This window comes from Phyllopteryx taeniolatus, chromosome 6 (genome assembly GCF_024500385.1).
Source record: "Phyllopteryx taeniolatus isolate TA_2022b chromosome 6, UOR_Ptae_1.2, whole genome shotgun sequence".
Taxonomy (NCBI): Eukaryota; Metazoa; Chordata; class Actinopteri; order Syngnathiformes; family Syngnathidae; genus Phyllopteryx; species Phyllopteryx taeniolatus.
In genome coordinates, this window is record NC_084507.1 from 25,776,017 (window position 1) to 25,798,055 (window position 22,039).

General features: G+C 41.2%; 3 protein-coding genes and 1 long non-coding RNA gene across 11 annotated transcripts in view; 1 reads left to right on the top strand and 3 right to left on the bottom strand.

Moving 5' to 3' along the window:
- Nucleotides 1–19, bottom strand: part of invs (inversin) — a 35,607-nt gene extending 35,588 nt beyond the window's left edge. For all 5 annotated transcript variants that reach the window (XM_061775370.1, XM_061775366.1, XM_061775368.1 and 2 more), the window contains exon 1: nt 1–19. The gene's annotated coding sequence lies outside the window, so the exon portion shown is untranslated.
- erp44 (endoplasmic reticulum protein 44) lies at nt 8–12,995 on the top strand. Its single transcript, XM_061775377.1, has 11 exons — nt 8–202; nt 2,980–3,052; nt 3,143–3,182; nt 3,613–3,728; nt 5,448–5,632; nt 6,550–6,665; nt 6,766–6,940; nt 7,032–7,143; nt 8,045–8,186; nt 9,718–9,820; nt 10,900–12,995. The coding sequence occupies exons 1-11, from the start codon at nt 143–145 to the stop codon at nt 11,008–11,010; spliced, it is 1,233 nt and encodes a 410-aa protein (XP_061631361.1). The 5' UTR covers nt 8–142; the 3' UTR covers nt 11,011–12,995.
- On the bottom strand, nt 2,136–2,877 carry LOC133479761 (uncharacterized). Its single transcript, XR_009789062.1, has 2 exons — nt 2,546–2,877; nt 2,136–2,445 (listed from the first exon to the last, which is right to left on the bottom strand). It is a non-coding gene; the product is annotated as an uncharacterized LOC133479761 (long non-coding RNA).
- The window catches only part of stx17 (syntaxin 17), a 21,569-nt gene continuing 10,083 nt past the window's right edge, over nt 10,554–22,039 (bottom strand). The window contains exons 5-8 of one of the 4 annotated variants that reach the window (XR_009788800.1): nt 21,436–21,486; nt 18,642–18,728; nt 14,313–14,619; nt 10,554–11,147 (exon numbers count right to left, since the gene is read on the bottom strand). Coding sequence is in view for 1 of the 4 variants with exons in the window: in XM_061775378.1 (XP_061631362.1) it covers nt 14,380–14,619; nt 18,642–18,728; nt 21,436–21,486 (378 nt within the window). In the remaining 3 variants the exon portion in view is untranslated. Of the gene's footprint in view, nt 11,148–13,715; nt 13,862–14,058; nt 14,620–15,542; nt 15,894–18,641; nt 18,729–21,435; nt 21,487–22,039 lie in introns of those variants that run through there. The other 3 variants (XR_009788801.1, XR_009788802.1, XM_061775378.1) reach the window with 3 other exon arrangements.

Here is a 22,039-nt window from a genome sequence, read left to right on the forward strand (position 1 = left end):
CGGACGTTTCGCCCTCGTTTCCGTGGTCACCACGAGATCGGTTCGCCGCTGTTTTCCTGCTGCGGCAAGTCGAGCGGCGTCAAGGCTCACAGGGACGACCCAACAGCACCGTCACCTCCACCTTCACACATTCTAGTCTACGATGAAACTGTCAGCATTGTTACCCTTTCTCTGCGACCGCATCATTTGCGTCATACTGCTGGTAAGCGGATTGACACTCGGTGATTACAGCTAACGTTAGCTGGGGGCTGCTAGCCAACCTAGCCGCTAGCTGACCGAGCAACATCTCCTGTCATTAGACGTGGCTTTTTTTTGTATTTGTTTGGGCTGTGACTAATGTGCCAAACCAGTTATTCACAGCATGTCCAAAATTTCATTAAAACCATGTTGGGGTCTTAATCATTGTTGCTTATGCGGTGTATCCAAATCTCACACACCTTATCGGTGTTAATATATATTGTATTCGTTACGTCGGAGTATATTATGTTAAACACATGGGTGCCTGCGCAATGCTCGACAGACGTCAACTTTTTACAGTGCGCTTGTTTTAACGTTATCGGTTGATTCCTTCGCGTCTGTAGGTGATGGTCACCGGTTGGTGAATTCCTCTGTTGTGGCTCAATCTCATTGGTTAACAACACGGAAATTAGCAGCGCTGCTGTTGTGTTACTTTAGGCCTAACCTGAGAACACTCAGATTTTCAAGTTTATATATATATATATATATAAATATATATTAAACCAAGCACAATGATTCACGTGTGTGAATGTATTCATTGTTTTATTTTTTGGATAACACTAAACATTGAAAAATCGTCCTCCCAGAGTAAAAGTGCCTTGTTGCATATGCATAATTATGTCCAAATCTGGTCAACAGCTTTTATAGAATTGAATTTATCACAAAGAAAAGCTTAAATAGAAGACAATAGCAAATTTACTTTTTTTTTTTACTCTTGTATTTCCATTCTTAAGTTAACCAGTTTTGTTGGCTGAAATAGTTCCTATAGAAATGTGTTCCTATTGTCTTTGAGAAGTCGTCTCAATATTATTATTTATTAATCCCTAAATATAAGGAATAAACACTATATAGTGGAACCTCGGTTCACAAATGTAATTAGTTCTTTGACTCTGTTAACGTTCACAAGTTGAGGTAATTGTTCACATTGAAATGAATAGAAGTGCAGCCAATCCGTGCCCCAGAACGAAGTTATGTTCACCTTGTTTTTATTGGTGTGTAGTTAAACGCAAATACAGTACAATATAGCTAGCGGTATCCACGGTGAACATAATGTGTAGTCGTGCACAGACGGCATTTTAAAATGCAAGAAAGGGAAAACGATTTACAGGGAAACAGTAGACCACAAAGTATTTGGCTACGGTCAACACACTTTCACGGCCACCTTCTTGAGCCTCCTCTTTCTCAGGGATTTTGCCAAACCAACACAAACATTCTCATCTTTAGCTACCAGTTCCTTTTTTTCAACAGTTATACATTAAGGCCTCCTAATAACCCTGTCACTTGCAGTTTTTACTTTCATTGGTGCTATACTGAGAGGTAATACAGGGCACAAAAAAAAAACGATACCTGCAATGTGTGATGAACAGAGTCAATTATGATTATGCTGCTTTGAGAAAAAGCACAACTGATCCCTGTTTCCATGCTAAGATTGTTTCTAAACTGAAAATAGCGAATAACCCTAACCCTAGGGAATATTTCCTCAAAGATTTTGTACATAAACCAAATTGTTAGTGAACTGAAGCGTTCATGACCTGGGTCTGTATTACGTCTGTAACATCCGGGATCAGCAGTAAACTATCCTTGTTGAGTCATAAGTCGACAAACAATAAACGAAGCACTGTTAGTACTTGGGGAGATGATGATAGCAAGGATCCACTTGTAGATGAATATACTTAAAGGATTAGTTGTTAACAATTATTTGTTTTTGGGAGTGTTCACACTTGACATGTTTGGTTCCACTATGATGAATTATGTGGCAATTGCTCTGATATTGTGGTTTGGGTCTCGGCCCCTTTTGTAAAGGAATTTTGTATGTATAAACATACATGTTCCAAAGGCACCACTCATTAAACTATCCATCCATTCACCCGTCCATCAATTCTCTGCACCAGTTGAAATGTTGTTTCAGAGTGTTTAATTCTTTAAAGGCAAGGCAGTAAGACTGGGCATAATAATGTTGCGGAGTGACTCAGGTGGTCGAGTGGTCGTCTCCCAACCTTGAGGGTACGAACCTGAGACCCTGAAACCATGTCAAAGTGTCCTATAGCAAGATATTGAACTCCCCAGTTGCACCTGATGTGTTGTCAGATGAATGAGGAGACAGTCCTAAAATGCTTGGGTATTTTGAAGGTAGAAAAGCGCAATACAGTGTACCAGCCATTTCTAGCACAGGATATATTCCAGAACCACCCGCACTAGGTTGAAAACCTGTGCAAGAGAGGCCATAAAAAAAAAAAAAGTGTTATCCATACCACACATTTTACATACATTTAAATTATATAAAAACACTTTTAAAAGTATTCCTTACCACCTGTACTCAGTCGTTTGCACAGTTTTCCAAATAAGAGTCAAAGTGTCCTTGCTTCAAGCTGTTTGTCACTCCCAGTTGAAGTTTACTGTAAAACTGCCACATAAAACAAGAGAATTACACATTGCATTATTAAACCAAAGTGTTCAAACAAATCCTATGTTTTTGTCCATCAAAAGTCTGCTCGCTAAATGCTTACAAATGATGCGATGCGCCACAGACGAGCTAACGGAAATTAGCATATGTTGCTGTATTTATAAACCTAACAACGGCTACTTTAACACGCACACTTATTCTGCTCAGTAAGAAACTGGAGCTCAGACCATTCAGAGTGCATGTCCCCCCCCCCCTTTTAAAATCAAAACTCTTAGATTACCCTGTCATTGTGTTTTTTGTTTTTTTTTTTTTTTTCTGATCTTGATCTTTCTCCATAGGTGATGGGCCTTTCTACTCCTGGACAAGCAGAAATCACCAGTCTGGACTCAGCCAACATTGATGACGTCCTAAGTAAGACATCATAGAACAGTGAACTCTTAAATAACCCTGTCGCTGAATTGACACATCTAACTGTTCATTAATGTGTGTGCTTGTTTTCAGATAATGCTGGCGTTTCCTTAGTAAACTTTTACGCTGACTGGTAAGTGACTTGTTTGTCTGCCGTGTACAACTCTGTTATTATGTCAACATTCTTAACAATCCACCACGTTATCCACCCTGCATGATGACAACTGAGGTTGTACAGCAGCCTCTTTCACACAGAGGCAAGATGGCGGCAACCGAAAGCTCAAGCATTTTTCCGAATGAACAGGAACTAGCGAACTGAGGGAGTAATTTTTTTGTGTACCACTTGACGCAGCCCGTGTACCACTGGATGTGGTCGTACCACGCTTTGACGATCACTGTTTTAGGCAAAAAAGATTTGGCTGGTCCGCTGTATTTAGATTTTCATCCAGTGGAAAGATGATATTGGTTTTTATACGACCACAGTCAGACATTGTTGGAAATTTGTTGATTTCAGAGGTAGTATAAATGAAAAATTCAAAGTGAGTCCCCCCCATATCCTTCAGGTGCAGATTTAGTCAGATGCTCCATCCCATCTTTGAGGAGGCGTCTAACATCGTGCGGGAGGAGTTCCCTGAGACCACGCAGGTGGTGTTTGCACGTGTCGACTGTGACCAGCACTGTAAGTATTTACAGCTCCACCCTTTTTTCCCCTACCCATTCTTTGTAAAAACAGGCAACTCTTCTTCTTGTTGACCATAAAGACAAGCCATGAGCACTTGGTTGATTAAAAGAAACAAATCGCTAACTAACCATCATAATAGTCATATGTCAAACAAAATACACATCAGCGTCCAAAGTTTGGGATCATTTGACACTTAACAAGGAAGCTGAAGTCCAATATGTACCACAAGAGCACGTCTACCATCAGCAATAACCGAGGATTTTATGGATGTTAGCTAAACTAATGCAGCCTATCATCACTAGTTCGAACATATTGTAATGTACTTGCAAGTGGGCAAGGATAGACGCAACTGCTGGGGCACTTTCAATCGCCTTATTGAACAAACCGTAAGAGAACAATAAGAAGTACAATAATAAGGACATTTCTGCACTAGCTGCCAATGTCCACAACTCGCACCCAGCACGTTAACAGCCAGCCAAATTCTGCACTCTCATTCACTGACATCCACGTCACTCACCAGGCCAGGTACCATCTTATTGAGCCATGCACACTCAGTCACAGATACAACAGTAGACGGTGAGGATGGCTGCCCTTAGTGGCTAAAAATAATACCTGCATCTCACCTGCACAAGTTGTTTAATAACGAAAAATAAATTTTTATCGAATTACTTGATTAATCGATGGGATAATCGCGAGAACACTCGATTCTACAAATACTCAATCGCTGCAGCCCTAATCAATATATTGTTGTACAAAATGACTTGAATGAATCAGGTGAAATAAGGTGTCTAGTCCAACTTTTGATTGGTTAATTGATTAATTGATTGCTCAAGAAGTGTGTCTGCATATTTTTGTCAAAGTATGTAATGTGGGCTTTACTACTTTGGAGACCTAAATCAGTGAGGTATCGTCTCAAACAAGAATTTGTTGCCACTAAAATGACATCTTTAAAATGCAATACAAATGCTTGGCACTGTCTGAGTATTCTTACTTTGTAAAGGCCGAATTTTGAATTGGAATGCTTGTATTGGCGCATCTAATGTTTGCAATCTAATGAAGCCAATGGGTAAAAGTTCAATTACAAAATACTAATATTGATATCCTTTCATGTATATTTTTTCAGCTGTGTGCAAGTTGTTGATTAAATGCTCTAAGCAGTTCAGCACCTTTCATGTTACATGCGCAAAATGGATAGAGCCCCCACCCACACACACAAACTGTATTTGATGGACATAGGTACGCAAAGATGGCCGCCACACCAAAGCGCAGCGCAAAACGTAGACACAAACCGCCTGCCCGCAGCCTTTTGAGATAAAGCAAATTAAAGAGAATTATTGATGACCTGCAAACTGTTTGAAGACTAATGACAAAACTGCTTCTTCCTGTGAAGCCTGCAGGCTTAGAGACGCCCTGCGGAGAGATTGACACCTGCCACACACATACACTGGCGCGCACACACAACAAACAGGGAGGGGGTGTCTGCACAGCGAATATTTACCCCTGGTGGGGGGGGGGGCAACTTTCATGTGGGAGATCAGAGCTCAGAGCTGTCTGAAGGTTGTGTTTTCAGCCTTTTCATCGGCACTGTCGCCGCCGCTCCTTTGCGACCACTATCCAACCCCCCCCCCCCCCCCCCCCCATGTGTGTGCGTGCGCTTTACTCCTCTTCATCAATAGATTTCCTTCCTCTTTAACTTCGCCTTCTGTCCCCGTGCAGCCGAGATAGCCCAGCGCTACCGCATCAGCAAGTACCCCACGCTGAAGCTGTTCCGCAATGGCATGATGATGAAGCGGGAGTACAGGGGTCAGAGGTCGGTGGCGGCCATCGCTGACTTCATCCGCCAGCAGCAGGTTGACCCTGTGAAAGAGATCCACTCCATGGAGGAGCTAAACACTGTGGATGTGAGGCAACAACAAACGTTTATTAAGAATCTTTATTACTGGCTAAGCCTGGTATAAATAAAAATTCCCACAGAAATTTGAAATGGGCCTGCTACCTGTTGCTAACCAGGAATTTGTGACAGATTTGTTGAGAATTGTATTGTACCTCTGTTTGAAGTTTACTTTTACTCAACAAAATAGAAATAGTAATGCCCATAGTGTTAATTCCAGAACGCACCTCCATGGGCTTGTGCTACTGTATATTGCTAAAGCTTACTGAAGTAAGTAGAATGCTAACATGCTAGCAGTCGGTATGCCCACCGATAGCAAGACAGCAACTGGAGTACAAGCAGTGATGGATCATATTGCTAAAAATTTTACAGCTTGACCTGTGGTCGGGTACAATTAAAATGAAAATTGATAAAAGGCTAACGTGCTAGCAGTTTGTATGCTAACATATAGCAAGAAGGCAACCTTAGTACAAAAATCTTCAGGGCACATCAGTACGGATTTTTACATGATGCCCTATAGTCGTGTGCTATTTCAAATGAAAATTGACAAAATGCTTACATGCTAGCAGTTTGTATGCAAACCTGTAGAAAGGTGGCAACCTGAATACAAGCGATAAGGCACATCAATAAGGATTTTTACATCATGCCCTGTAGTCGCGTACTATTTCAAACAAGAATTGATAAAATCCTTACATGCCAGCAGTCTGTATGCTAACAAGCTGAGTAGAAAAGATGCTACCTCAGATTGATGAGGATTGTACATCATCCTCCGCAGTCTGGTACTTTTTTAAATGAGAATTGATAAAATGCATGCTAGCAGCTGATATGCTATTACATAGCCAGAGGTATGAGAGGAATACTTGCTGCTATCGTCTTTAAAATATTTTTATTACGCGCTTAACCAATAATTTTTTTCTGTTTCTACAGAGGAGCAAAAGGAACATCATTGGTTACTTTGAGAAGAAGGACTCTGACAATTACCGCATCTTTGAAAAAGTTTCCAACATTCTCAGAGATGACTGCACCTTTATGGCTTCTTTCGGGTGAGTTTTTTTTTTTTTTTTTTTACCCCTCCCACAGCCGCTCCAGTGAGGCCTTCACACAATGTGACGTGAAAATCATCTGGATGTTCCCGCCCTCCAGGCCCGTGTCCGAGTCTAAGCGCTTCATCGGGGACAACGTCATCTACAAGCCGGTGGGGGAGAGCGTCCCCGACATGGTCTACCTCGGCTCCCTCACCAACTTTGACCTGACCTACGTTTGGGCTCAGGACAAGTGCGTGCCTCTGGTCAGGGAGATCACCTTTGAAAACGGAGAGGTTTGTCTCCCCCCCCCCTCCAGTCGTCGTCATCACTGAGCTCTTCTGATGGACAGTGTTGCCATCAGTACAATCTACGTCTGTTTTCCAGGAGCTCACGGAAGAGGGCATCCCTTTCCTCATCCTCTTCCATCTCAAGGAAGATAACGAGAGCTTAGAGAAGTTCCAGCTCGAAGTAGGTCGGCAGCTCATCAGCGAGAAAGGTGAGTTTGTTTTGTGAGTTGTAGCGTGTGATGTAGAGGTGGGGAAAATTATAATCGATGAATCGACAACTAATCGAGTAGCAAAAGAATCGACAACTATTTTGATAATCGATTAAACGTTTATAGAGACCTTGTTTAACTTAAAATTGTCCAAATCCTTGGAATTTCAGCCTCTCAACTGTATATACTCTCAGATTACTGTCGTCCACCATGAAAGCAGACTGATTATTTTTTGTGTTTAATCAGAATAAGACATTTGCAAACATCTGCTTTTACTTTGGAAAACAATTAGCAACATTTTTGCCTATTTCCCCCTCACGCGTCATAGACCAAACCAGTAACTGTATCATAAGCAATTCATGTCTTCATTTTCAGCACCGTCAACTTCAAATGTCATAATTTTGAATAGTGGGATGGGGAAATTTTTTTTAAAAAAAATCTGATTAATTGAAAAAAGAATCGTCAGGTTTATCGATTATAAAAATGATCGACCCCCTTGTGTGTCCTTTTTACGGAAAGATGTGCCCCATTGTTACTGCCACAGCTCTGAACACGGTAGTATTATACGCCACAGTTTCTACTTTGTTACGGTGCACACACACACACACACACTGTCTGCCTTAGCTCTGAATTTTGCATTAATATACTCCACAGTCTTCACTTTGCTGCAACTGTCCGTTCTTTCTTCCTTCAGTCTCCTATTGGATAAAATTTGAAGTAAATACAGGAAACGATTGTTCTCCATTGTCAATGTGTCTTAGTGTGAGACCCGCTTTCAGTACGTCGTGGTTTTCACAGTTTCTATTTTAGAAAAGCTGCTGTCGCAAACCGAGCTGTGCATCGACTGTACAGCAGGAAAGCAAGAAATAGCTTTTGTGTGAAACTGTTCTGTCTCTCTCAGGATCGATCAACTTCCTGCACGCGGACTGCGACAAGTTCCGCCATCCTTTGCTGCATATCCAGAAGACTCCCGCCGACTGTCCCGTTATCGCCATAGACTCATTCAGGCACATGTATGTGTTCCCGGATTATAAAGACCTCAAGTAAGTACTGCCGTCTTTGTTTCCTTCTCACAGTTGACCTCTGCCAAGGCAGAAATGATCCTAATTTAGATCACCGTAAAACTGTACACCTACAATGATACCGATTGTTTTATTTCTCTAGTTATTGTCATTATTCACCGAGGAAGATGAAAATGTTACAAATCTTTTAACGGCGTAAACAACATCTGGGATCGGTACCTTTATATGGATCTGCACCAAAATCTAATGGGGTCCTCCATGGCCCATGCCCCACCCCTCTACAATTTTTTGTTACAATTACGTTTTTGCATAAATCCTGCCAACATACACGCAAATACATGGTTGATGAAAACTTGTTTCTTTATTTTGAAAATGAAAACTAACCTCTTTGGTGGAGGTAATTTACACTTAAAAGCCACAACATTAGCTACACTTACAATCTCATAAATTAAAAATGCTTCAGTTTTGACTAGCACAGAGGTATTGATACTATTATTACTACTATTGTGCCTGTAGTTTAGATTCATTTAAGTGTTATTATTATTATTATTACTTTATTAACTTTAGTAAATTTTCTTGAGTAAAGAAGGGCAAAATTATTCCATCAGTATGATGTAGTTGGATTGTACTCTACACTACTGTTAACTACAACCTCAGTAATCAACATTGTAAAATGAATCCCCTTTACTAGCCAGCATGTTTTTTTTTTTTTTTTTTTTTAATTTCACTCTCAAATGTCCCTAATATTTTGGCTTGTGTGTGTCCTACAAAAAAGTTGAAATAAAACAACATTCTTTATTTTGTTGTTTAATTGGCATCAACTGGTACGTCTGCACCAGTATTATTGCAGTAATCACATCATGTCAAACCGATCAAGCAAATTTAATGAAAGCTGACCACAAATCTGACTTGTGCCTCGTCTCCATGCTTAATGATGTCACGGGGCCACCATTGTTCTCATCTGCCTAAATAAAGCAGCTTTTATTACACGCGCGTGCACACGCACACGCACGTTATCTGCAATTGCACACCAGCCAAAAAATGTCAGGTCCTTCAAAAACGTGTCCTTTATGAATGGGCCAGGACAGCGGCGCTAATGTGACATGATTTGGCGCAGGCAATAAGTGCTAACTAATCCATTCTAATCAAATGTGCTCTTATTTATTCTGCTCCCCCCACCTCCTCTCCTCCCCAATCAGAGCCCGATCACATAGACACAAGCCCCGAGGACTGACCGGCCTCGCTCGGCCTAATTGCATCACATCAGCGCCGCGTGTGGCACACAGCTTGAAATTGCATTAGCGCAGCATATGTTGTATGTATGCACTAATGCTAGACACACACAAGCTCCACCGGGGGACCGGCCGCCGCCCTTGTAACACGCAAGCCGCTCATGACCTGTCATTAATAAGATGCTTTATGGATTAATGCGGCGTCATGTCACCAGTGTCCCTTGTTGTCGTTTACAATGGGTTGAACTGGATCTGTGGAATGTGGCGTGTTGGAATGTCCCGTGGGTTCACCGTGTGTTCTGTGTGCTGAATCGTTCCAGTATTCCCGGCCAGCTGAAACAGTTCGTGTTGGATCTTCACTCCGGAAAACTACACCGAGAGTTCCACCACGGTCCCGACCCCACAGACAGCACACCCGGACAGGTCTGGGCGCGCGCACGCATAAAGATGCACGCAACGTTTAGGTCTTGATTACCTCGCAATCACCAAACACAATCTCATGAGATCCAATACAAGAGCAGTGTTAAAAAAAGTTCCCATTGCTAATATCACTCAGTTTAGAATTTCTTTGAAACCATTTATCGAATTACAAAATCTCTGCCAGGAAGCTTCGCAGTGATCATTTTCCCCCACGGACTAATGTTACTGCAGACTCACACACCACTCCGTGTAGAAATGCATTCTTCTAATTACTCCAAGTGGTTATGTTTAGTGAAGAAAAGGCTTTAAAGTTGACGTCCTCAGTGACTTTTTTTCATGGTTTTCTTGATAATAACCAAAATCACAAGTTCTGACATCAGTAGCTACGGCATTGTACTGCCAAAAACATTACTTTTTGGCATTCCATGTTTGTTGGTACCAGGAATTGAAATGAACGAGAAATTGAACAAAATAAGGTGGTCTAGTATTTTTTTCCATGACTGTATATATGAAACCCTTTAAGTCCTATTTGAACAAACAGTGGAGCATTAAATGTAATCAGATAATATAACAACACTCACAGGAATATCTTCTTTATCCTCTATGAAGAACGGCAAATATGAATGGAGCTGTGACTGCTTCCATGTACGTCCATGTCTGTATTATACTGCCCCCAGGTGGTCAAGGCGCGCACACCAGAAGGAACAGCACAAAGTCCATTGAATTGAAGCAAAAATTGTGGCAGAAAGTGTTTAATTCTTTACGTTTTTGATTGTCATCTTTTTAAAAGTATAAATTATAGAATGCTATATTTCTCTTTTTAAAAAATACGTTACAAATATATATTTTTTGGGAGGCAGGAAATGATTAATGGCATTTCCATTCATTTCAATGGTGAAAGATGATTTGTGTTTTGAGTTACGACTTACAGAGCGAATATTAAGGTACCACTGTACTTCGAACAGAGCTCATAAAATGCAGAGATTGTTTTAGCCATGTGACACTCCTCTTAGCAAAAGATGCTCACGTCACCCTTGATGAATTTATTTTTTCAATTGCTTGGCGTTTGTGTTTGTTGTCAGGAGGAGATCAGGGGAGACGCGGCCAGCAGCCCCCCACAGAGCTCCTTCCAAAAGCTGGCGCCCAGCGAGACTCGCTACACCATCCTCAGACGGGACCGCGACGAGCTGTGACCTCAGCCGCCATTCCTTCCACTCACCCTTTTGGACTCAATGCCACGCCTCGAGGGGTGGGGACGCACGTCCGGGGAGGGGGGCTTTGGGTCAGGACACAGGCCAGCGGGACAGAACAGCAACGCCCAACACCCTGACTAAAGAGAGAAGAACAACAACTGGAGAAGAGAAAGAGAGAGAGCAAAGGCCATGACAAAACCATGTTGGAATCACCTATATTTTTTGAAAGCGTAAATGTTTTATTTTGGATTTTGGGGAAGGGTGAAGACTTAAGTATGGACGTGGGGGTAGAAGCATCAAGAGAAGTGTTTTTTTTTTTTTTTTTTTGAGCTTGTACATATGTTTGTGTTCCTTGGCATTTGTTGATCTAAATTAAATGCACCATTATTTTTCTTTAGTTGATTCCATATACCCTTCACTCCACTTCATATTTTTGGCTCCAGGGCGACTCTCCTCATGTGTACTTAAAAAGCACAACACGCCATTTTGAAGTAGCGGCATCTTCTTCCTCTCTCCCGGCAAGATTTCTGAAGGATTACAAACATTTGCTACTTGGTACTACTTGTTTGAGCAGGGGTGTGGGAACCTACAAGAGCACTTGATCCAGCTCACCATGCTCACTGAATGTGAGGGATATTGGGCTTTTGTCTGGAATTTCAGGATGTACTAAAAATGCGCTGTAATTGTTGCAAGTGGGCTTAATTGAAATTCATCTAAACTGTAAAGTCCAACTGCTCAGTGCTTTAATACTTGTTTCAACCTTGCTGTTCTGTAAGAAGCTAAATGGCAAAATTCTGATCCACGAATGGTCCAAAACAATTCCTGGATTCAATTAGAATTAGTATTTAAACATTCCTCTCCTTCATGCTGTTCACAATAGACATCTCAGACGAAGATGACACCTGATTAATTTGATCAACAGTACCTCACTATTATGAGGCTTCAAACAGGAAGTGGCCACTGAGCTTGCCGTGTCATCGTGACAGCAGGTTACGAGAGAGTCACAGAAATGCATAAAAGTGGACGTCCTTAGAAATCTTCATAGACGAAATACCTGTTCTGAATTTTGCAGTCCTTGTTTGAGGACTGCAAAAAAGTAGTCCCAACATTGAACAGTGGGACATGCAAAAGTTTACAGGTGGTCAAATTAGGTGCACCTACAAACATTACAGTGCATTAAAGATGATTAAATAGAAATAATGAAAGACTGAAATGGGGAAAAAGGTTCCCCACCTCTGATTTAATTGCTCAAGAGTGCCAAGGAAGAGAAATAACAGCTTTGCTAGTGGGTAAAATTTTGTTTTCTTGCAATAAAGATGCTTTTCAGATTTTTTTTTTTTTTTTTTTTTTTTTTTTTTTTTTTAAAAGAATTGTTCCTTTTCCAAGATGTTCTAAATGAGGAGTCGCACCCTGTCATACAGAGCCCAAGAGAGCATTTGTTGCAGAGGGCCATGCAATTCTAAAAACTAATAAACCAGAACTTTATAAATACCAATCCCTACCCCCAATGCCCCTTATATAATTTGTGTGATCGTCATAGTTTTTCAGAAAGGACTTTTTAGAGAAACTGTTCCTTCCCCAATCCCTGCACAAAAGCAATGCTAACAAAAAAAATTATGAAACAAATTTTTCTGTGCCATGCCACTGAAGGAAATTAACTCCACTGTGCTGTACGATGAAAACTGTTTATAGGCCCAGTGTTTGTGTTTCCTGAGATTCCAACCATGTTTTTGTACACGTGTAGTTCATGTCAGAACGAGGAGCCCTCTTAAAAAAAAAGTTTTTAGTATTTGTATTTAAAAGTGGACTTGTTCAGATTTAGGGGACTTGTTGCTCTGTTTGTACTGTCCAACTGAGGCCAAGAGACATTGTGACATATCAGCCCAAAGAAAGGGGGGCAGCGGGGTACGGGCATTTTCAAACAAGTCATCTCAAAAGGGGAAGACTTTGAGAACGAGATGACGATTAAAAGTCATTTTACAATATGTTGTCTTTTGTGTGCTCTTTATTCACATTTAAACATTTGATGTAGCTGACAAGAAGCTTCAATATACAAAGAATATGGAGCACATTACTCCCTGAAGTGACCAGCGCATTGGCACTTGTGTTGTTGTGTATAGGCTATTGAAATAACATCATATGAAGACTACTGTAAGCTTAGGGTTTATAATAACTATTTTGCAGCAGTTTGTCATAATGGGATGACAATCCCTGCAAGAAGACAACATGACTGCATGCTTCCTTTTTGCACCAATCTGATCCAAGAGCTGTAGCCAAATTCTGATTTTTAGAAAACACGGTGTCCCTGAAAAATTGGATATCATTTCATAGTCTAATAATATAGCCAATACTCACTCAAATGATGTAAGATTTAACTGTGATGTGCTCGAAATTGTCCTGAGGTGTGAATGTGAGCGTGAGTGGTGGTCTGTATGTGCTCTGTAAAAGGCTGGCAAACAGTCCTGGCCGTACCCGACCACTCGCCAACACAAGCAGTATAGAAGCCATCTTCTATAAATGTAATGAAAAACCTAGCGTGATGACATTTGTAGCATTAAAAATAATTTTTTTTGCATTATAATATGCTGGAACACTCCATTACGCTCCATTTTGGAGGAAATTTAATAAAATACAAAGGGAAAGCTGATTTGGATATGACATGAAAAAGATAAATGCCCCCCACCCCCCCCAAAAAAAAAATTACTTGGAGCCAGGTTGGGTGAGTAGATGGGTTGCTTCAGCACAGATTGTTGAGTTGTCCCGCCACAACTCTCGCCTCTTCTCGCACACTGAATGAAGCAAACACCGCATGATTTCTTTGAAGACGTGCTGGTTGATTGTCTCACCCACACTGAACGGGGAAACTCGTAGTTAGGGTAATATATCTTTTTTTGTACCGCCGGCCACAAAACAAAATGGACAGCAGGCCGCAGATGGCCCCCCCGGGCCATAGTTTGAACAAGAGTAGTTTAAACCATAAACGTATTTTTTTATTTGGTGTTTCAATATCATGGATTTTTACCTACTGTGCATAAAAAAGATGGATAATTTTATGAGTGGCATTTTAGTTTTATTTGGAATGACATTTTTGTCGTACAGTTCTTATATTGGATATCATTAGATTGCGTCAAAGTCAACAAACTAGGCAATAGTTCTTATAAGAGAGAGCGTTCATTTCTATCAAAGTAACCATGGCATCTCCATTTCATATTTAACATGAGGCTGAGCACACAACTATGTCAGTTTGACGTAGTTACATTAAAAAGTATCATTACATACATCGTAAATACAAATGGATTCACCTCCGTAATAGTTTCGCAGCTCACAAGGACTATCAGGCGTCCCGTGGCCGGCCATAAACGCCGCCACTCACTCTTCCTTGCCTGACCCGGCGTCAACCGGTGGCGCCGTCAGCTGCTTCATCTGCAGCGCTAACAGGCTTTTGCGGTGACTCTTGACCAGGCTCCCCCCGGCGAAGCCCAGGGCGCTGCCTCCCACGGCGGCCATGCCAGCGGTTTTGAGTCCGATCAGCAGGCCCAGCGGACCCGCTAGGGCGCCGCCAAGGAGCGCCCCGGCCAAAGGAAAGATGGCCAACTTGTAGCCCACCGCCTGAAGACACACACACACACACACACACACACACACACACACGTCACCACTTAATTCAATCACATTCGCATAAATTAAGTTTTCTGAATCCGAATCACTGGTTCAGTTTGTGAGAGTTAACATTTATGAATAGCACACGAACATCTAATAAACCAAAATATGAAAAAGGAATGCTAAAATTCAAATATCACTTTAAAACATTTTTTGTAAAAGAAATAATAATAATAAGGCAAATTCAGCAACAGTAAATGGGCTTGAATTCACTTTCTTTGTTTACCTATCACAATCAGGACACCAGGTAGAGATTACTAATTATACAAAATTGGATCAGCTGAATTTTAACAGGTGATTCACCCACATTTATCAGGGAGGCTGACATCTGTTTCAATACTCAAAAAGTTCTGCTAACGTACATATTTGGTGCCTTGCATTCATTGCAGATTGCTTTGTCGCCCTCAAAAAGTACATCACATTAAAAATTTAATTGGAATTGTCCTCAATTTTTGTTACTTGAGTAAAGAATGGAGTGACTGCAGCTCATTACTAGTTACAGTTATCAAGACCTACATTGTGACTAAGCGTGCTGTGCACTTTTTGTTTTGTTTCCTATGTGGATGATTCGGAGCCATTCATTTTATTGTTATTGTGCGAGGTGGCAGTTATCACTGATAACTGGCGAGAGGAGCAATCACATGAATGATACGACATTACTCGTGACTGTGCGTGCTGTGGACTTTACTGAATGGATTTTATTTTCCTCGTACTGTAGTTCTGTGGATTTCAATTATACAAGGTGGCAGTCGCCATGACGAGGGAGCGTGATGACACATACATTAGCCCCATGCATGACTAAGGACTTTGATTAACCCCAAAAGTAAAGTTAAGATCTTCTAGTAGTCTTTTGGTGCCATTTTTGTACTCACATCTTAGAGCACACGCCATGGTATTCAGAGAGCTCCAACAGCATCAAAGGGGATCTCATTGTTCAAAAGGTACCAGTCAGGTGAAGGGTACAAAAGAATTTCCAAGGTATTAAATATACCATGGTAAACTGTGAAGACAGTCGTCATGAAGCAGGGGAAAAAAATGGCACAACAGTGACATTACTTAGAACTGGATGTCCCTTTTCAAAACTGATGAAGAGACCAACAACCAACAGAAACATTAAAGGAGCTGCATACACTTCTGGCAAGTACTGGCTGCTTAGTACATGTGACAGCAATCTCCTTCATATGTCTGGGCAATGAGGTAGGGTGGAAAGACATCAGCCGTACCTTAGGGGAGAAAAAAAAAAGCAAAAAAAGCGTGGCAACATCTATCAAAAAACCTGTGAAATCTCTCAAACAGATGTAAATCAAGGTTGAACTTTTTGGCCATAATTCCAAAATACTCTGCATCACATGTAGAAACAACCATTCATATTCACGTTCACATCATCAGTGAGTGAGATGTTGAGCGAGTGAACCACTACAACGTTAGTGACGATAAAATATATACACTGTGTAAACATCCATCCATCCATTTTCTGAGTCGCTTCTCCTCACTAGGGTCGCGGGCATGCTGGAGCCTATCCCAGCTATCATCGGGCAGGAGGCGGGGTACACCCTGAACTGGTTGCCAGCCAATCGCAGAACACATACAAACAAACAACCATTCGCACTCACATGCACACCTACGGGCAATTTAGAGTCTCCAATGAATGCATGTTTTTGGGATGTGGGAGGAAACCGGAGTGCCCAGAGAAAACCCATGCAGGCACGGGGAGAACATGCAAACTCCACACAGGCGGGGCCGGGGATTGAACCCCGATCCTCAGAACTGTGAGGCTGACGCTCTAACCAGTGGCCCACCATGCCGCCACTGTGTAAACATTGCAAAAAAATAAAAAATAATTAAAAAAAAAATTCACAGAATAAATGAATCAAGCTTTAATTTTGAAACTTAAGTCAGTGAAGGAAATGTAATTGAATGCCCATCCCTAGTTTGGATGGTGACACACACGAGCCCACTGATGGATGCCGCAAACACACACACACAAAGCAGCTAAGTGTGTGTACGAATGTGAAAGGGACACTTCCACCACTTCAAACCCATTCCGTAATCTTCCTTGGCTGATTTTGCAGCTGCTATCATCAGAGTGGAAGGTGCTCTTTGCTGATGGCAATGAATGAACACACGCACACACACACACACACACACGCACACACACACACACACGCTCTTGATTAACACCTCACTATTAAATTAATCTAGTTCAAACGCTAACCTCCCTCGACTCCACCCCTGTGGCAAGCAATTCTTATTGCACCTGGGCTGAGCTAAAAGGATTTAGTTGAGGTTGTCGAAGATATACATATAAATATATCTATATCTATCTATATGTGTGCGTAATGTCGTTTGTCCTGATAACAGATAACGAGGTGTTTCAACATCTGACGCTGCTCTCATCCTCGTTATCTCCACACGGCCCTTTCGCCTAATGGGTGAGCTCCACCTTGTGTTCTTCAATCAGGACTCGGTTACCTTTACAGTTGGTGTGTGACCATGCAACTAGTGTTGGCATTCAGATGAGCCTCTCGCCCAGCCCGTTGGACATTTGCAGCCTGCTGTCTATTTTATTTATTTATTTATTTATTTTTTGAGCAGCCGGCAGCATGTACTAAAAATAACATTTGACAGGGATCGTTTAATAAATAAATAAATAAATAAAAAGAGGGGGAGTGTGAAACGTCTTGTTGAAAAAGTGAGAGCTTGTGACACATCTTTAACTTCTTTATAACTTGTCGACTTTGCTCTGGTTTTGGTTCTGAATGTAGAGCCCTGCTAAGGCCAGGGGGCGGACCTATTCTAGTGGGATACAAGGCTGCTGGCCACCCCAAAATCCTGAAAAATGCTAAACCATTTGCCTTATCACCTTTAACAGTAAGATGTGTGATGGACAGTGGCTGTAAAAAGTCTACAAGACATTTATTTATTTTGTTATTTTTACTTCCCATCGCTAGATGATGTTAATCTTTATTTTTTTTTATTGAGTTACAAGTTATAGGTCACTTAATCATTTATCTTTTTTTAAAATCTTGGTTTCATTTTTTTTAAATCACAAAACCCTGGAATTTGAACAGAGATGTACTCCTAAGGCTTTTCTTATTCACTGTGGGAATTTTATCAAAATAACTAAACAGTAATTGCATGATGAATTGGTTTTAGCATGTTTGGGAAAATAAAGACTAAGAATTTCAAAGGTTCCCTTGCATCCATCTTTTTTTCTGCATGAGGCCCCTGGAGGAAAAGGTTTGGACAACCCTGCACAGAGATCGTACAAAATTCCAGTCACAGAAGATTAAGCTGATTTTTCTAATTTGATTTTCATCTAGTGGAAAATCACTTAATTGTTCTACTTGTCAGTACATCTCGCTGCCATAGATAGATGAACAGAGATACATTATTTCCCGTGGGACACCTGAAGAGCTCTCACAGCACAGCCGTTGGGAATCACTGATTTGGGGATGATGGGCAAACTTTGCCATTGTGTTTAATGCAATACTGACAACTGAAAAACACCAACATGAAGTTTGGTAATTGTCGCAACTGCGGCGGTGTGGGTGTGTGTCGTCGAGTGTTAAGTGGCTCCAACCTGTGATTCATGCCGGCGATGGCGGGCCAAACGTTCGACATTTCGAGTGTGTCATATGTGTGAAGGCCACTGAGGTACACTCAGCACTCAGAGTGTGTGTGTTCTCAAATGGCAATGAAAACATGAAGCAGTTATTCAGAGCTCTTCTTGATGCCACACACACACACACACACATACACACACATACACACACACACACACACACAGAGAGATAACCTCTCCATCCCTCTCCTCTCTCAATTTCCTTAATTGTGGCTTTCCTCCGTATTCAAGCGCATCAATAGGGACAAACCCTGTTGGAACGGCTGCGAGGCAAAGTGCCATCGATCTCCTCGTCTCCCAAACTCTGCGCACACACACGCGCGTTCACACATTAACACATACACACCTTCCCCAGGCTCTTGGACCCCTCCACCACATTGGCAGCAGCCGTGTTGACGTTGTCCTCAATGCTGTCAATCTTCTCCTGCTGGGACTGAAACACAGGGGTTAGACACACACACATACATACAAACACACACACACGCACATTTTCCGGTACAACTCACATGTACACAAACAGACCTAGCCGTCATGCATTACGGTGCTTTAACTATTATTATTAGGGTGAGTGTGTGCGGGTTGGAGGTATATTTAAAGAAGGTTACATTTGTTGGTGTGTGTGTGTGTGTCTCATGAAATATTCAGAGTGGCAGCTGTCTCTCTCCCTATGAGGGCCACACGGACACAGTGACCAAACAACAAGGAGGGCACTTTCCATTGCCTCAACCTCCCCACACTGCTAACGCCACCCCCCCCCCCCCCCCACACACACACACTCCACTTCCCATTCATAACACTTCACTTTCACAATAACATGTAAAAGCTTTCGTTCCTTTTATTTACGCACAAGCACTGAGCGATTCAGATTGAATATTTTAATTTGACCCTCTCTCCTGTTTCTCTGCACTAGTTCTCTACTTACGATGTCTTAAATCTTGACAATACAAAAGGTATATATATATATATATATATATATATATATATATATATATACATACACACACACAAAAAAATCCCCCAAAATAAGACCGAGTTCACTATTTTTTAACCATATGCCTTAGTCTTCAGACAATTCGCTTTTCGCTGACTTTTTCAGTTAAAATTTTGTCACTGTTTTTGTACACCCACTCAGTTTTCATACAAAAAAACAACAACAATGCACGTTCTTCAGAAGCATTTTGTAAGTTGTGTAAAAGGGTTAAACAAATGGCAATTGCACAATTCAAGCTTTCATGAACAACCCTGCCGGTCTGCTCGGCAACATCAGCGGAACAGCCTGTCAAAATTTAGACCTTCAAAATAAAAGCATGCGGTATCATAACTCAATAAGCACAAATATGTTTGAGTGCAACTGCTAAATAAGACACAATGGGCCAAAGAAAGTGTGGTGAAACTTTTATAATACTTCTATGTGCTTTTATTTTGAAAGCTTGACTTTTGAAAGTATGCCGCCTCACCTTGCTCGAGTGTTGCCGAGGTGGGGTGTTTCTGCCCTTCGTTGTTAATAAAAGCTTGCTTTGTGGAATACGCCTTGCCGTTTGTTGAACCCTTTTTACACAACACGACAATATCCAGAGGGTCAGCCATTCGATAAAGGAGGCAAGAAACATACACAAGTTGTAGCGAAGTACAAAAACGGCTCCTCCCTCTCCCCTCCTCACTGTCTTCCTTACGCAACCAAGAGTCTTCAATACAGGTAAAAGTGATGTTAAATGTTAATTTATCCACTTCATTAGTCATTGACATTTGTTTTGCTGTTTTCTGTAACCATAGATATGCTCTCTAAAATATATTTTTTGTTAATATTTTTGGGTGTCTGGAACGGATTAATTGGATTTACATTATTTCCTATGATAAATATTGCTTTGGTTTTCGTAAAATTGGATTTTAGTCAAACTTTTTGGAACTGATTAAACATGAAAACCGATCGTATTCCATTTTACATATCCTATTCAAAGTCAAGTAGTAAAGTCATGCACAGTTAAAAACTAGTTTCTCCGTGGCCTCAATTTCTTCATTATTGCATTGTTTTAATTAATTATAGTTGCTGTATTTTTGAAGTGGTTTACCAAAGAAAGTCTCTGTTTTGCATTCATTGAAGTTAACGTGATTCTAATTCATTGTAAAAGAAAATATATATACATACACTGTGTATAATAACAAAAATGTAAAAAATAAAAAACACGATTATCAGAATGATCAGTAGTTAGCCCGAAATTTTGCTGGAATGTCAGTTTGAGAGATGCAAACATGCTTACGGCTTCAGTAATTAAAAAGAAAAAAAAAAGACAAAAAGAAAAACAATTAGGATGTCAGATGAACTTCATTCACGATGAACTCAATGATTTGCAATGCAGCTCATGAGCTGTAATTTGCACATGTTCATGCAGGCCTGAAATATAATAGAAAAAAGGGAGAAAAAATTGGATAAGAAGAAATTAAATGCTGTTTAGTTTTGTTATTCTGATTTCCCCCTTGTTTGTACCTCACCATATCTAAAGTTTTTGGAGTTTTAGAAAGTTATGAGCTGTTGACGTTATTTTTTTTTCACAGAACACATCATTCATTTTCATGTGCGTTATCTGAAATGTGCATGCTTTGATTAAACCAAGTGATTAACATGTTATGATTTAGCACAAGGGATCAAGATTTAGCAGAGGAGACAAAGAACCAAACAAAAATGCAGAAAAGAACAAAAACAGCACACACACACAGTATTTCCACCATGGTTGTGTACTAAAATATGACTCCCCCTTGAGACGGCAGAACAACATCTCTAAGCTCTTTCTGCTCCTCCTCTCTTCTGTTTTGAACCATCACTACATCTTACACACTCTCTCTCTCCGCCACTGTTAAAATCTCCTGCCTCCATCCCTCAGGATTGGGCGATAATCTGAGCCTTCTGTTCTCCACCTGCTTCGATGCATCCCCATGTCGCCCATCTCCCCGCCTGTGGACATCCCGTCCCACCTCCAAATCCCGCCACTCTGATGAGAGGTCCCCCCCACCGGGCGTCCCCTGCGGTAGTCCTTAAACTGATCTGCTCTCTCAAAGGAGTCCCATCAGCCACACAAACAGAGTGTGGTGGGGGGGAAGCACACAGGCGCAACACGTGAAAGACAATTGTTGTTCATACTTACGTGGACGAGCACAGAAAAGCTTGTCACCAAACCACTCAGCTGCTTCAGATCCTGAAAGGAAAAAAAATGTTTGTCACATTTCCAGGAGATGAACCTGCAGTGAGAAAAAAAAAAAACAAAAACAAAAAAACTTACGTGCCACAGTGGCAGCGATGGAAGTTAAGAGCTGATCAGATGGTAATGGCTAGCTGCTTAATGTAAGGTACATTAAGTGTTATAGATAGTCGTTAGTGTTTGTCATCACGTTATAGCAAACACATAACCTGTGTGCTAAGGCTAATGAAAGCGTAATCGTTAGCCCTAAGCTAATGTTAACGTTTACAGCTTCAAGCAAGTACCTCACAGCTGTTGATGCTAATATTTGCAGCTAACTAGCCAAATAGCAGCTAAAAGCTAACCGAAATGATGGTCCAGCTTTGTCAGAAATTGAATCAAACACAATGTGCTTCCTTTTTGGATTCTCGTGTATCACTGTCATGCTGCCATGAAAGGCACGTTCTGTCTCGCAGTTTTTGCAACGCATTCCTCTACAGTATTTTTTGTGGATTGGTTAGGCTACGTTGCTAACGCCGGTTCGCCATAGATTTTCCCAGGTAAGTCAGAT

Bases quoted from the DNA above. Each gene is read 5' to 3' on its own strand.
- erp44 (XM_061775377.1), top strand. From the start codon at position 143: ATGAAACTGTCAGCATTGTTACCCTTTCTCTGCGACCGCATCATTTGC. The intron at 3,053-3,142 runs GTAAGACATCAT...GCTTGTTTTCAG, and splicing joins CAACATTGATGACGTCCTAA to ATAATGCTGGCGTTTCCTTA. The intron at 5,633-6,549 runs GTGAGGCAACAA...CTGTTTCTACAG, and splicing joins AGGAGCTAAACACTGTGGAT to AGGAGCAAAAGGAACATCAT.